General features: G+C 32.8%; 1 protein-coding gene across 1 annotated transcript; it reads left to right on the forward strand.

Annotated features, from left to right (window-relative positions):
- Positions 1-208: 208 nt before the first annotated feature.
- Positions 209-17,132, forward strand: LOC123663706 (heparan-sulfate 6-O-sulfotransferase 2-like). Its single transcript, XM_045598375.1, has 3 exons — positions 209-298; positions 9,105-9,202; positions 16,928-17,132. The coding sequence occupies exons 1-3, from the start codon at positions 224-226 to the stop codon at positions 16,995-16,997; spliced, it is 243 nt and encodes an 80-aa protein (XP_045454331.1). The 5' UTR covers positions 209-223; the 3' UTR covers positions 16,998-17,132.
- The last annotated feature ends 438 nt before the right edge of the window (positions 17,133-17,570 follow it).

The raw sequence follows: 17,570 nt of genomic DNA on the forward strand, positions 1-17,570 counted from the left end.
ACGCGATACCGAGCTAACTTTCGTGATATAGTGTCGACAGTAACAAATGTTCTTGTTTTAGGTGTGCGCTATATCACCAAGGGAACGGATGTCAGAATCTCTCGCGCTCACATACGCTGAGGCTCCAGGACGGCCTTTGCCAGACATGATCGCTCAGCCAGGCCTGTCGTATGACGAGGTGCTTCATGACGACTTTCGATTCGATTTGAATGCTCACGACGTCATGGTCTTTCTCCACATACAGAAGACAGGTGGTACGTCGTTTGGAAGACATCTCGTGATGGATCTCGATTTAAAGGTATTTTTACTTTAGCATAATATAGTTTTTAAATAAAGTGATTTAAAAGACACGTGATACTTGTTACTGAAATGCAGCGCAGCGAAATTTTTTGTAATTTTGTAATTTTTTTTTGTAAATCGGATCATATACATAGGGGTGATTTGGAATCCCCAAGAGATGTTCTAGCTCTGGACTTCCGCTTGACAGTCTTTCCTGGTACACCCTGTATATGTGCTACATCTTCTTTGCCCTGCATTTCAGATTTATCATACCTTAAAACGTATTATTATGTCTTCCAACGAAAAATAAAACTGGGGTAACTTTATAATTGCATCATCCGAAATTGTATATCATTTAAATATTCGTTCGAATACTGGGTACTTTCTATCGTGTTAGAATATGGATGAGTTCCGCGTAGAATTATATGGACTGTAGCCATGCCAACGTGGAGTCGGCCCCCGCAACCTATATCGTAAATACGTTAATAACCATGTCATTCGCCTGATTGAGTGTCGCCTTGAGGGCCTATCGTATTTTACGACGTTGTCTTCCTAAAGCCACGCTAAATTATTTATTTTAAATGTCCTTTTAGATTAGGTAGTTTTATATTCAAATGTATTCAATAATAATTGTGTTTGCTCGCAAACGAAATAAAAACCGACTTCAATTACATCGACAAGTAATACAACGTAGATCGACGAAAAAATAGTCAAGCAACTACGCGTTATTAAAGATTACTCAAAAAGTAGTTATCAGATCTCGATAAAATTTATATGTGACCACATGATAAACATCAGCTTTCGATTAAACTAAAAATTATCGAAATCGGTACACCCAGTAAAAAGTTATTACGGATTTTCGAGAGTTTCCCTCGATTTCTCTGGGATTTCATCATCAGATCCTGGTTTCCTTATCACGGTACTAAACTAGGGATACCCCCTTTCCAACAAAAAAAGAATTATCAAAATCGGTACATCCAGTAGAAAGTTATGCGGTATAATACAACGTAAGTCGACGAAAAAAGCGTCAAGTAAAAACGCATTATTAGATATAACTCGAAAAGTAGTTGTTAGATCTCAAATAAATTTAAATGGGACCAATTGGCACACACCACCTTTCGATTAAAACAAAATTTGTCGAAATCGGTCTACCCGGTCAAAAGTTCTGATGTAACATACATAAAAAAAAAAAAAAAAAATACAGTCGAATTGAGAACCTCCTCCTTTTTTGGAAGTCGGTTAAAAAGGGTAAGAGTATTATGACAAAACAATATGGTTATTTTTAATTTTGTTAACTCTTAACTTGCTAATCTACGAAATAAAAACGAATTTATATCGAATTTTTCCTTTATCCGACATAAATGTATTTAATTAATTAAAATCCGCTCATGGAAAATACATCTATTATTTTTATATCATGTGAATGGAGCGCGGGGTCGTTATTCTAAACAAATGATTCATTTGATGTACGAAATGACAACGGTGTCATTATAGCTTTAAATATTCAACCTTTTTCATCAGCTATATGTCAAGTTTTTGGTGACGCTCCATCAACCGGGATATAGGGAGTTGAGCAAATAATCCTCGATCAACTTTGAATGGAATTTTCTCCATGAAAAATCTTAGAGGAACGTGGAAAACATGTGAAGAGGCAGAGCTCAGCCAACAAGCTATTAGAGCGGGCGTGTTTACGATGACGTTGCAAAAAACAAAATGGTGGAAACTTTGAAAGAAAATTTAATGTCATGCCTTTATAAGTGCCTTAGCGAGGCAATCAGTTTTAATTTTATCAAGTGGGATCGTGGTTAAAAAGCAATATAATTTTACTGAGTTTTCTTGGTTTGATTATTTTTTAATACTGAAGCGTGTATAGTAAAATTATCCCGATCCTATTAATTTAGAACTTTGTTTTACTTGCAATTTTTTTTTTCATTATAATATGTAATTGGTTAAATTTTTGTTTGGAATGAACGTAGATACGCTATCGCTTATCAAAAATAAATTGTATTTAAAAGCTTATCTTAATTACTTTGTTTCCTATTTGTTATGAATACGTTTTAGAACTGATTAAGACTGCCTATGTGGCGAATTTTATACTATTTAAATAAACGACTAACTAGAAGTCTTAGTGTACAGGTCAGAGATGTCAGTCACAGATAATTTATTAATACGTTTATCTTTTCATAATACTTATTAAACGTTTTATATTTCATAAAGTAAAAAACTGAACTGAATTCATTTGTTTTGCTATCGAGTAATTATAAGGCGGTGCTCTGGTTTTAATTGCATTCTATGTAGTTAAGTGGCATTTTGTAATTATTATGATCGTTATAGTTTTTTTGTACTTTCTTGCCGTAATATTTATGATATTAAGGAAAAGAGGTACCTTGACGTTAGAACATGCAATATCTAAGTACTTTTTTTAGAACTAATATTTGATATAAATAGTTGAATGTAGTTGTAACAATAATGCACGTGTAAATAATTTTCAGTGTGTAGTTTAGAAAGCGAAATTCTGAATTAAAGTTAATTTTATTCATATGTTTATCATTGTGGAATTTTTTAATTACTATTAAATATTTTTATAATTCTATACTTGTACGTTCCTCTATTATGCAATAACACAGCATCTGATGCGGTTTCTCTCCAATGTTCCGTGCTAAACTGACATACTCTACAAATTACCACTAATTTTATTTTTTAAACTTATTTAATGTTCCTTCATTATAAAAAGTTTATTTGATGTTTATTTTGAAAGTTTTCTAATACTCTGTATCAGGTTATGGTTTCAGAAAACGTAAATACTATATTGACAGGTCACTGGACAATGTGTCGGGTCGTCTACTAAGAAATAAAAATAAAAATTACATATACATACATCTAAATGTTACCTAACTTACCGAGTATATAAAACAGTAAGTTACTTGTGTAGTTTCATCCCGAGTTCTAATAGAAGTATAGTTATGTTAGTAGTTTCGAAGTTCGCCAAGTTTGTTCAATTGTTTTCAACCGCGCTGTAAATATTTAACGGTATCCTAGTTTTGGCGGTTCGTGACTATTTTCTGCCTTTCAGTTTTGAAGAACCAATTTACTAATGTTTATGTATGATTAAGCATATATAGAAACCTACCAAAATTACGGGTTTGATCTTGACACACGGCATATAATACATAAATGACTATAATAATATACGAGTGCAATACGTATTTGACTACCCCTTTGGCGCAGTTTGTAATGCCCTGCTTTCTACTCCGCGGATTGTGGGCTCGATTCCTGCCTGAATCTCGGTGTAATATATAATAAATATGGAATATATATAACATATGCATTAAGCTGCTTACTTTAGGAACTGGTGACAGCATGTAAAAGATATTCATTTATTAACATTTTTACAAATAATACATAATATTACAGTATGTAATACATTTTATTAAATATCTGTCGTGATCTGGGATTTTTTGTGTGTATTGTATGTGTTTTCGGAGTCCAGGCGCAGAATCCTTTTCTTATTGGGTACTACACCATCTGAAAATTATTACGATACTGTTGTGGCAAATGAATTATTTATTACATTACAAAATCTGTCTAAAACGCCCATAATGAGGTCTGAATATCTACTGTTCTTGCACAATGGAAACAGGAAAGTACAAAGCTTAAACAACCATAAATTTCCCATTTATTTTAACGTCATTTTAAATTATGTTTGTGTGTTACGTGTTTAGACCCTCAAATTATTATTATATCGTTTATTTAGGTTTTCATTTTAGATCCCGCAAGAAAATAAAATAAGTTTCAAACTGATGACTCCAGTTACCGGCTTACGTGAAAATAATAATTTATCCATGTTATTTTTATATGTCCTTTATAAAGGTATATTACATTGCCCTATTTAATAGTCCGTTTTAATTTTTTATATCGTATTTTTTCATGTTCTGGCCTATCATTAAATAAAATTTATTCGTTAATTTGATCATGAAGGCCAAAATTGTGCTTCGTGACTTATCTTTACTAATATCTAGTGTAATTAATTCTAATAGTGGGTTAAGCTCCTTTGACGTTATGTAAAATCGACAAAATGTCAAAGTTGTGGTGCAAAATGTAAGGGTACAACCCTTATATATAAGTATATAAGTAAACGTTATAGTTAAAGGACCAATATTGGATTTTATTTGTTACAGTTTCTCGTGTGCTTTTTTATAGACTTTTGATACTTTGTCATTGCTGTCTTGTTTGAGCTTTTTATAACCGTTAACAGATATGATATAAGAAGAAACAAACAATAATACTTATAAAATGCTTCTTATAACTATGTTGTATTAAAATGTATAATAACAATTTTTTTTCGGAATTTTTTATTTTGATATTGCCTACTTACTGTATGTACAGAATGCCGGATTATTATTTGACGGTAACATACATTATCCCCTCAAATTGCGGAGGTAAGTCGCAAGCTATTTGCCTCGATAGGATGACATAAACGTTGGAAAAACCTTCTTCCTCTTAAATTAAAACAACTTTTCCTCGTGCTGTTTTCTTACCTATTATAGACAACGCAAGCTCCTATTACATTGATTTAATCGAAGAGAAGCTAGACAAGCTTGAGCGATTTCAAAAATCTTCATTTTGACCATGTCTCCTCCTTTCGAGCTCATCTGAAGTGACTTACAATCGAATATCGTTGAAATCGTCACGTACAATCCCTATTCCCGTAACTATCTAAAAGAGCGTTTTTGTTTTCTTGATGCAGACACTTCTAGTCAATTAGTACTTCGGTCTTGGTCTGATAATCGTCTTAAGTTGCCAACCTGTCATACTCGCAACTTAAGCAATTCTTTTACGGTAAAAGATGTCAACCTGTGGAATTCTCTGATATTTGCCATTAGTTAATCTGAACCATTAGCTAGTTTTAAAGGTCGCTTATTTAAGTATTACTTAGCAAGAGTGAAGGAACAATAATTGTTTCGATAATAGTTACTGAATATAATTTGCAATTGAATATATTTTTAGTATTCATATTTTATTTTATAATATCCGCCATAACCCGCATCGGAGCAGCGTGGTGGATTAAGTTCTGATCCTTCTCCTACATTGGTAAAGAGGCCTATGCCAGCAGTGGGATATTACAGGCTGAAGCGTAGCAGCTATTAAACTGTAATATATTTACATGTATTTACTTATAATATTTATTCATACTATGTATTTAGTACAAAATAAGTGTTTATGTAAGGGTATGTATACTATTATTTAGTTTTTACTATTATTTGGCTTCCCAACACGTAGGTCTATGTACCTAATTTTGCACTACCTAACTATATTATTTACTTTCACAAAGGATTTTGCGCACTTGTGAATGTTTTGTATTTTCCGTTATTAGTTATTGACTATAATGTAGTGACTGCAATAAAGTTTTTATCTATCTATCATCATCAGCCTTTTACAGTCCACTGCTGGACTCAAACCTCCTCTAGTGTGCCCCACACTTATAGAACTATAATTAAATTTTAAATACAAATGAGCTTAATTTATATTTTAATTATTAAGATTTGTTAAATTTATAATTATAACGAAATATCGACAAACTAATTAATTTTTAAATATTAATTAACGAATATTGTTAAAAGGTTTTATTTTTGTACACAACAAAAACTATTTTTTATCGGTAATTTCAAAGCAACTGTGACAGCTGTGACCTGCTTCGGAATATTTGGCGCGATTTGAAATCATCATGTACGAAGGCTGTGGCGCGTCGGATGCGGCATCGCCGGCGACATTTGTACCGATTCCTAGGAAAAACGAAGATTTGAATGTTAATAAAAGTTATTCGAGCGCTAGACACGTAGAGAAAAAAAAATACAATAGTCTTTATGTAAATTTTATTCGACTATCAACGATCTGATGATTTTAATAACTTCTTTGAAGTAAACGTATAAAAAGTTCGAACAAAAAATAAATAGCGTAAAGTCTAGACAACTTTTTGTTTTTTTTTTTGTTATACGCAATACAAAAAGAATTTTGTGAAGAAAAAATTGTTATGAGTATATGGTATTCAATGTTGTTAGTTCAATGATAAATATATAAAACTAGCTAATCTGCGTACCGCCAATTTCTTTTTTCTATTTTCTTTTGATTAAGTCGTATCCTGACAATACGATAAACAAAAAAAGGGTTGTCCAAATTGAAGCAGCCGATCGAAGTTATGCGTTGTACAACTGTACATACATTTCAGCTTTTAATTTTTACGTATATAGATAATTTTTTAATTAACTTCTCATAAAGATAAATTTTAAAAACATATTTTCGTTTAAAAGTATTTGAAGTATATTTTATAGTTAGCTTATAATTTTACGCAATAAAGTTCATTTATATACATTTTACCAGCCAGTTGACGCAGTGTGCTGTGACCATGTTTTCTGCTCCCGGGGCTGTGGATTCCAATACCACCCCAAGTCACTGTGTAATATGTATTTATTTGTATACGTATTATTTATTTGTATATGTATCGAAAAAAAAAAACATAGCTAAATGAATCTGTTACCGATGACACAAGTATTAAACTTTTTATTTTAGGAACAGACGACCGTGTGTGTATGTTGTGTGCTTTATGTTACCAACAAAGGATAAATATGTTTCCGACTCCTGTATGAATATATCTCTTGTATGAATATCAACATTTTCGTATAAAACCATGTTAAGTCAGCATTGTTCCTTAACACCGTAACATCCTAGCACTTGTTAAGTCTCCATTGTTGTTCCGTGGTTCATTCTAATGTACGTTAGGTGTTAATGTTAATAGATACATGTATGCATTGGTTTTACTGGTATACTTTATGCTTAGATTAAGTTACTCGGCATGTTATGTAAATGATTTTTTAAAACTAAACATTTAAATCTTAGAAGGTAGAAAGGGAAGAATGTAAGTAGAAAGTTTAAATGTAACGCTAATGCCTATCTAATGAAGTCAAATTAGCACAAATACTGCATGTATTTTAATACTGCATGTATTTCAATACAATAATTATAAAAAGCAGGAGAAATTAAAAAAAGTAACGTAAAAACTCTATTAAAAAAATATACAGATTAGATCAAGTGAGAGTCATTAAATTAAGCAAAGTATACTATACTAGCCGACCCAGCAAACGTTGTTTGCCATATATATATTATTAAACCCCCTTAATACCCCCCCCCCCCCCCCCCGTAACTTAGAGGTATAAAAACTAGATGTTGGCCGATTCTAAACTACCCGATATGCACCAGCCGTTTCGGAGGAGTTTGGCAACAAACACCGCGTCACGAGAATTTTATATATTAGATACAATTTATATGCTGTATATAAAAAGATCAGATAAATAGAAGTCGCAGTTTAAGTTCAGTTGTAAATCTACTTCCTGCTACTATTTGAGTCATTTTTGTATATAGCTAGAAATCTTATGTATTATATGTCCTTTAATTAAATGGGTCTCGATTGTACTTGTATCTACTTTATATGACTCGTAGGAGTCATATTTTGTTTTACATTTTCTATAGAATAGTATCAATTTGTTTTGGAAACAATTAAGTTTTTGTTTGCATGCAGTTGCATTCCATAGTAAAGCCTAAATGAAAGTTTGCTAATGATATTTGTGTGTGTATTTATGGTTGCTTCAAATACCATAAACCATAGTATGTGGGAGAAATTAGAGATTCCTTGCATTCTTGATGAGCTGCCGTGTGTTTTTAGTAATTATACACCGAATATAAGTTTACATTATGGTGGTGGTATTTTCGTTAGTAGTACATATATATATATATATATATATTAATGTATATAATACTTATATAAGCAATAGTATTTTTACGTTATTGAAATATATATAAAAATAATTTTAAGTTTATTCAATCGTCTATTTGTAGGCTTCGATATTATTAAATTCTCTAGACAAGGTCACAACAAATACGAATTCGTTATAAATTCTATAGTATAAAAATAGATATTTACCTATCTTCATGTTTGATCAAGAGAAATTGTTATTATGAAAAATAGGTACTATACGTACCTATATAAAGTTTGTAAATATTTTATCACAGTTATCTGAAATTAACACACGTGTAATTCACTATCATACAAATTTTTTATCTTTCCAGTTTTTAAAAATCGTTATTTGTTTGTTGTTGTTGTTGTTTGAGTTTGGTCACGAAGTGATCATGTCACCCCTATAGGAGCAGCTCCTATATAATTAATCTCTAAAACAATCTATTTATAAAAAATATCGACGTCTTGATCCTATTTACACTAATTTATATAGCATTCTTGCCTCTCCGGACGTTGGAAAGGCCAGAATATTATTCCATATTCCTATGTCAAAAGAAAATACATTACTTCTGATAAGAAAATCTGCCCGTTAAAAGGAAATTATTTGCCAAGTCGAAATGTTTATATTTGCTAAATTCTCTCGAACAAAAGAGCAAGAATGTTTTCAAAATCTTTCAAAATTTCTCTTAAAATTCCTATTAAATGCTGTTATTTTAATAGTTGCGGTAATGCCATAGTATCTTGTTATATTTTTATACCGTTTGAAACGTTTGTCCACGCCGGATTTCCGCTGCAGCGCAACGTTTTTCGCCGGATTTCGCTGGTAATTTCCGCGACCGTGCGAACTCGCTTCAGAGAAACACCGCCGCCCGCAGGGGGAAATGAAAACGCTTTGCATTTTAAATCACGTGTGTGTTATTGGATTTTCTCATTCGAACTTCTTTAAGTAATAATTAATACAGAACTTTGCGGAATTCCCTGCCGGTGCGGTACGAAGTGAATTTTTTATATATTAAATTGCATTTTTTTCTTTCAGAGGCCGTGCAACTGTCAGCGAGCGCGTAAACGGTGCCATTGTTTTCGACCGCACAGCAACGAAATATGGCTCTTTTCGAGATACTCCACTGGCTGGAAGTGAGTACATTTTGTCCACATATACATACTACACATGGTGACGAAATAAATTACGGATAACTTAAAAAACAAATGATTCTCACAGTTTTATGCGGTCACATGTTCCACGCTTCGTTTAGTAGCTGTAACTGTGACAGTTCTAATCTACACGTGTCTCAGCTTAATCACCGAACATGACGATTCGTCGGAACGGCAGCTACTAGCATTCAAAATAACATGTAATAAATTCATGTCATCGTAACCATTTGAAGGCCTGAAATTTAAATGAGAATTATTATTGGTAGGCATTTTGATTCGATTACATCAGTTCGGCGCCGACAGCCGCCGTGTCCTCGGCGTTGACGACGACTCGTCCCGTTTTGGGCATGCAAATGTGCCGAATATACTTACTTGGTGTACAGCCATGCAAATTACCTCTCCAGACTATTGTCCACCGCCCTTGGGGATTATACGACCGTTCCATTAGACGTGGGACGAATAATTGATGAAAATGATTTTCGAGTCGGCTAGACGACTAGAATTTACAATTCGGCGCTCTCAACGGTCACAAATCACAACCTTTTGTATAATCATATTGCTCTTCCGGAGGCCCGGAGGGTTTTGGCTGCGTATTACATACAAAGGTTTCGTAATCAAGTTAACGTATGCTATTATCCCTGGTGGGCACGTGTACATAATTCTGATTGCCTCCGACGGTTATTTTTGTGTTAGGTGTGAACAATTGGCGTTGAATTGTTAATCATTGATTAGATCAAATTCGTAACACTGTTGTCGGTACTTCATTGATATGCTTCGCGTGTGCGTCGTAAATTAACGTACCATAACGTGGATGCCTGATTTAAACATTAGTCTATCGAATTGAAACCACTTGTCATGACTAAACACTAGCTACTGTTTTTAACGGTGAATGAAATATATTTTTATTATCATCTTCTTGACGATACACTGTTTGGATCATTAGTCAGAGATAAAGTATTCTTGTCTCACGAATGAGGCTGTAAATTGTTTGTATTATAATGTTTACTTTGTCTAGCAAGTGGGGGTCCTGAATAAGTTGAAGATACTTATAATGAATTTTATAAACAATCGTTTTGTCGAGGCGATTCTCAGCGACATAAAAATAAAATATAAATAAAGATAAAGAGTCATTATTTAGCTGATAGGGCGAAGACCTAACACTAGGGGCAACATAACGATCCATTGAAAGGCCCTCGACAATGATTATTTTATTCAAATATTTACGTACATCGGGCTTTCGGTTTATTTGTCCCATTTATCACTGGAAATGATCTATTCGTTGTATGAATTTGTCATTGTTTGATTTGAATTATTACATTTCTTAACGTTTTCTTTATCCTCGTCATAGTAAATATTCCTTTTTTTTGTACATAATTTTCTTGTTAGTATTCCATTGAAAGAAATGAATGATTTTTTTTTTCATTTTTTATGTTCATCCGATGAATCCTTAAGTGATTTGTTTTCACTCTTTATAATAATTTAGACTTTTTAAATGTAATCAATCTCATTGTTAATGTTAACACAGTAGTAAAGCAATATTTCATTAGAAATTTTCTTATTGCATCAAACGTATGTACGTAGAAACGTCCTTTTTTTCAGTTAAAATAATGGTTCTTGCCAAGAAAGAGAGAAGATTGTTGGTAAAATATATTATTTTGTGTTTAAATCTGTGTGAGTGGTTAAGACGATTTATAACATTCCTTAAACGAGAGACATTAATGAAGATAACAGAATGAGTGTACTCATTGTTGTTCCGACCGGATTTTTCAAACTGATTTAATCAAATAAGTTTAAGAAAGGTATTTAAGAACGGTACCTATAAAAGTTGTCAAAGATTGTTAAAAAGTTTAAACTCTTAAGGTATTTTAATATCATCGATAGTATCAGATATAGTTCTGTCCCTGCGAGTGACAGAGGTGGCATAACTACTGCCGTGTAGCTATTAATTCGGTAACTCTTTCTCCCAAAGACCTCCCAAGGCGTCCCGCTCGGGCGTTCCCTTAACCCTTTTGACAAACAAACGATAAGCTTCTAAACAATATAAGGTATTAACACCCTTAATTCCATGATCATTAGACTCAAATGAGCTAAACTTATTATAACTTTCCATGACTGTGCTATTCTACTTCCTCGGGATTATCTCATCGTTATTGTTGTCTGTTTGTTTAATGTGGATCGTGTAAACGGTATCCTTAAATTTAAGCCCATAATAAATATCTCTAAAACCTATTTATTATTTTCTCACACAGATTATTTATTGTTTTTTTATCTCGCCCATCTTATTTTTTTTTATGATAACACAAAAATGTTTAATTTAATTATAGTGATTTTTCCAGAATTTTTTAAGTTAAAAATTAAGTACTCTAACGGCCAATTTCAAAACTGTCTATCTATGAATTTGCGTACAAGAGACGTAACCTCTATATGCATTTGACGTAAACTCCATAGAAATTGTGTCAAAAACCTACCGCTAGTAAAACCAGAGATATGTAGATAGATTATGGAAGACGGCCGTAAAGCACAAGGCGTAAAAAGTAATGACAACTATGTATAATCTGTAAGTATCAACTTTGTTTTCAGTATCTGAATTATTATTTTTTTCTTTTTTTTAACATACATCTCGTTCCGCGCTCTCAGCGTGAATTGTTTCGATAGAATAACTTATTTAAGTTGGTCGAGTTCGATTGCGTTCGTTTTAACGAGTTCGCCGTTTATCTTCAAACCAATCTGTCACGCCGTACGCAGTTATCTTTCATCGTAAATTAACTAATATTATCTGTCGCCTGGTTCTGTATCCTCCGCCGCCATATTGGAAACCATTACTTACGTTCTAAATACGAAACCAATGTTCCTCTTCGAATGGGAGAAAAAATTAATTTGTCTGTTTCTCATTTTTTCTTAAATTCACCCAAGCGTAATATGCTTTTTTGTTGAGAACAAATGTCTAGTTATGTTAACTGGTTGATTGTCTATTTTTAATAAGTTTAACGACTTCATTACTTCTACCATCGTAAAGCAGTCGAGTTTTACTGCACGTTGTATTAATTATTATGGTTAATATATTTTAAAATGAATGTGATGATACTAAACGTACTCCGTTGTAACTATTAATAAAAATGTTCATTATCATACATGTACAATTATAGTATTTATAGTAGTCCATACTGAATATGTCTGAAACAAAAAAAAAAAAAAAAAACTAGTTATAAGTATGAAAGAATAATCAACTTGCATAAAAATAAATGAAAACTTGGCGTGATATATTCTGATGGTGCTGCCCTGGTTTAATATTACTTATAAGAGTTATATCGCAAATAAACTCGCGCTGGTGATAATTAAAAATTCTTCTGTTTTTATTGTCTTAATTTTTTATATTTGCTGTCATAATGGTAAGTAATGGACGCGCACCACGGATTTACATGTTGACTTTCCTCAGTCGTGATGTTAGTTAACGTTAGTGATTATTTCTCATTTTTTTTGGGTCTTACTCTTATTTTTTTATGCCCTATATCATGTTTTCAGTAGAGCACAGCAAGAAATATATTTTTTACACTGACTGGGGAAGTATACACTAAAGTCACAGCTAAATAATACCGCTTCCAAAGTTGTGTTGCAACTACGAGTAAAGTAGCTAATCCTAACTACCGCAATGCTCGGCGACCACGAGTCCTGGAAGGCGATGGTCTCCTTCTGCGAGACAGTAATGTCCCAGAAGGAGAATGACGAGCGGATGAGAGAGGAGGCCGCCGACAAGGCCTCGTCCACAGGCGACGAACAGGGATGCGTAGGAGGCGCTACTTAATGCGCCTCCAGTAACGTCCCTGTGCCCGTGTCGGACCGGGATGGGAACTCGGTCCTGCTAGACACGGCGTCGTCGAGATTGTTCAGAGGTGAGCCGGACAGTCCCCATGGAGAAGGCTGGCCTTTTTGCCGAGGCCAGCCTGTCGCTGGGTGGAGGGGTGGTCCTGTTGCCTGCAGATCCGGGACCCTCCAATTAAAGCGGCTGAAGGCTCCCGCAAGGGTTTTGGTCGGTATTGCACCCCCAAATGCTGAAGCCGACATACGGTCTAGGAATGCCTACCCGGGCATCCTGGATATCACCCGTAAATGGGTTCCCCTGCGATACCAAAAAAAAAAGCTAATCCTAACTAACTCCTAGGTGATAGGGTCGACAAACGCTTTTCATGTTTCTGATGTCGAAAGGTTCTATAAGCTAATGTAATTTCTCAATCAGGCCAGACTGTATGATTGTTTGCCATTTTAGTGGCAAAAAAAATCACCACAAGCATACTCCATTCTGCTGTTATATATATTAATTGTTTTTTTTTAATATGTACGATTTTATTTTTGTGTTACCCACACATTAGGAATTCTAAACATTTTTGAATATCATATCAAAAATTGACCGCTCCAGCAGGGTTCGAACCCGCGTCTCCGACTGATCGTCATTTTTTTGTTTCTCGGGTATTACTGCTTCGAATCAAAAAATAATTTTTGTGTTAGATAGTCTATTTACCGAGGTTATGGGCTATATAACATTTTAGTATGTTTTTTCTCAAATTAACGCAGTTGAAACCGCAGGGCGTAGCTAGTGTTTAATACAATTGAAATACATTTGTCCCGTTTAATAATACGTTGAAAATAACCATTTGCGTTTAATTCGTTTGTTAAGTATTAATCATTGTCTGCCACCGTTTACAACAGTTTGCTTTTGGCATTTTCTCTACAATTTATTCGGTGTAATGTCACAGCCGTTCGTTTGTTTAAGCGATTGCTACAGTTCAGTTTTTTTTTATATTCTCTTTGTGGTTGAAATTACAACTTTATAAACAGCAGGGACATTAAAGTACTTAATTCTGTCGATGTCAAGTAACTGCTGTGTTAACAATATGGGTTTTATTTCCGCTTGTGATAAATATTTATACGTTATAGAGATCTTTATTTTTGTATAAGTATTAGGATGTTTATAGAAAAAATGTTTGCTAGTATTCTTAGATATCATGTAACCATGTTGTACTATAAATTTATAGTTGAACTTGATTGTTTGTGATAAAATATAATAGGGAGATAACATAATTATGTTTATAGTTGACTTAAAAAAAATGAGGTTATTATATACTTGTCCGTAAGTTTCTTTTTTTTTTTGTATATGTATTCGTAGATATTTTCGTTTATTATATAATGATTTTGAAAATGAAATGAATGATTGTTACAAGATGTGTATTATCTTTTTGCTTTTTAACGTATGATTAAAAATTTAAAAATGATTTATAACAATTTTTAAAAATTCGCGCTCAAAATCTAATGTTTTTTTTTTGATAAAAGTGCTTTGCTTATTTGAGCCAAAGCCACGATCACCGAAGTTTAAACCGAATTTGTAACGAAAAGTACTTTGTATACTTTTCCTAAGTGTTTGACATAACTGTATTTACTCGAAAATATAATAAATAAAATGGAAATACAGTGTAAATTCTTTAAAGTATTTACGGTACATACAACACTTAATCACTAAAGATTGACGTGTAAATCTCTAGACAAACGTTGTATTTAATGTTATATAAAGACTTTAATTTAATAAAAATTATATATATTTTTTTTGTTAATAAAATAAAAACGGTATAAATAGTTCTTAAACTTCCATGGTTCCTAACACTATGATTTATAGTAAAATAGGATGTTCACCATGATTATTGTTGGTTACGTTGAGTTCTCAATATTTCGGCATTATTGCAAGCGCATGGTTACGGATGCACTTAAACCTGTTAATACCACTCGAATATTTATATGTATATAAAAAGACAAGTCCTGACTCACTCATCAACGCCCAGCCCAAACCCTTGGAATAAGGAATTATATTTCGAAATTCAACCCCTAAAGGGGTAAAATGGTGGTTCAAAATTTTTATGGCGAAACAATATTAAATAGACATTTCGATTCGAAACTTCGTACGAGTACTCCCAAAAATAAATAAACGAATGAGTCTTTCGTGATTTTTCGAAAATCAACCCCTTAGGGGTTGAAATGGGGTAAATAAATCTAATAATCGACATGGGTGTCGTTATTTATGTATTTTGGGATGTTGATTGCGAAAATGGCAGTTATTTCGAAGTCTAAGACGGCGGACATGACATAAAATTAATTAAATTGTTTCCCAATACAAACTCTGAACTCCCGTTCCACCACTATGGGGTGACAATTCAATTCGAACCTTCGTAGGTGTACTCTAATAAAAAATAAGTAATTATAAGTTTTCAAACATCAAATACATCATTATAACATTAAATAAAAATAAATAGTCTAAACCCTTAGTTACTTCCTTAGGTAGGTTTCCTGCGCGAGCGAAGCCGCGGGCAAAAGCTAGTAATCAATAAAAATCCCGTTTTACATATAAATCAAATTTAAAAAATCAAAAATTACTTTATTCAGGCTTCTAAAGCACTTTTGAATCGTAATTCTACAAATTAAAAGTATATTAATTTATAATAAATTAATTAATTATATTTAATATAAACCTACCACCGATTTGAAATGTAAATTTGACAGAGAAAAATTGTCAAGAAACTCCGCAACAATCATAGTATAATATTAGTTACGTTTAACTAATATCCAGTTATAGTGAAGTAAAACCTTTAGTAAAATTTTATACAAATAGGTTCGAAACCCCTAAAAGCAATTCGGTGCAAATCAGGATCAAACGCCTACATTTGAAAATCGGATAAAATCCCACAAAAAATGTCATTTCCGTTTTAGCGTTCAATCCCATTGAATCCCGTCGCTAGCGAAATTGTTAGACCATTCGCGTACAATATTCGTAAATTTAAATTGATAGTTGTTACGAGTGCTACGTGTTGTTAAAAAAATATGTATAGCGCTTCGTTCGTATAGGGAATTTAATTTAAAAAATTGATACATCAGCCAGTAACATTGATTACTTTTTTTAATTTTTTTCCCAGCTTCATTTACAATCTTAAACATTCGTTGAATTATTTTTTTATATACAGATTCGTTCTTCCATTTATCACAATATTTTTCAATTCGTTAGCTGTCTTAGTGGCCACTTATATCGTAAGATTTTTCCAGGGTCGTAGAAAATGAAATGCTTCGCTGTATATTGGAATTTCCTAACTCTAGTGGGCACTTTAAAGTAAAAATGGTTTTCTTTATGTATTTTATTAGTATTTATGTATATTATATTTGATGTGAATTGGACAAAAGACGGGATTTATGATAAACAACAATGTCACTCGAAAGTTTATATTGTAGAGAAAATTCTTTAAATGGTTTATTTCTCGGATATGAAAAAGTATACAACGAATATTACTGCTATTCCTATCTCATAAAAAGGAAGATAATATCTTAATAGTACCTTGATACCAAAAAATTTTTTCTTACGAAGACATTAACAATCGTAATATTTCAGACGTTGATTTTAAACGCTTTTCGTTTAAATATTTCATCGTAGTTATTTTTCCTTTTTATTTTTTAACATAAAGTAACGTGAGCGTCAGTAACATTTCGCTTTGAAACGTAAATCCTTTTTATATTACGAGTTTTCCGCTAGGCCTACGTACGACGTTTACTCGACATGAGATACATCATTTTGTCAACGCATGACTTTCCGAAGAACAAGCCAATTTTTCGTCTCGCCATCACTAATTCTAGACTCATTGAAAGATGAGGATGCCAAACACTCAAAATGTTTTCCAGATTAAAATTAGCAGCTGTCAGTAACGAGCGTGTGTCAGCGTCTCAGTTACATCATCAAGACGGATACTAAACAAGTGTATCTTTATTAGTATGATAAACAAGAAAATGGAACTATCGAGCATATTAATCGTTCGTCGACCTCTGCACCGCCAACCTGCGCATTGTTATGTACTATTTGTATTTATTAATACGATGTTTACGTTGACATCGTCGAATTCATTAATACTCCCACCTGACATATAACTAAAATAATTAAAATCGATATAAATGATATTGATTGAAAATGATGTTCATTAAAAAATCTTTTTATATTGTGATTTTGTAGTTTCTAAAATTTGTAATATAATGGCTCACCATTGTGGGCTGAATTTCATCCTGAGTGGTAAACTAAGTTAACGTAACGATAGCTATCTTGTATTTAACAACAACTGGGTGGCTTTGCGAGCTCTCGTTAGTTAGGACATATACACAGAAAGAAAAAAAATATTGTTACAAAAACATAAATCTGCTTTGATCGGGTGTCGAAACCGCGACCGCTGGTTTTAAGGCTACTATTGCTACTTACTACACGTAAAACTACACTAAAATATTTATATATAAAGTTATAATAAATATACGTAATGTAAATTTATTTTTAATACAA

The sequence above is a fragment of the Melitaea cinxia genome, chromosome 2, assembly GCF_905220565.1.
Source record: "Melitaea cinxia chromosome 2, ilMelCinx1.1, whole genome shotgun sequence".
In the NCBI taxonomy this organism is placed as follows: domain Eukaryota; kingdom Metazoa; phylum Arthropoda; class Insecta; order Lepidoptera; family Nymphalidae; genus Melitaea; species Melitaea cinxia.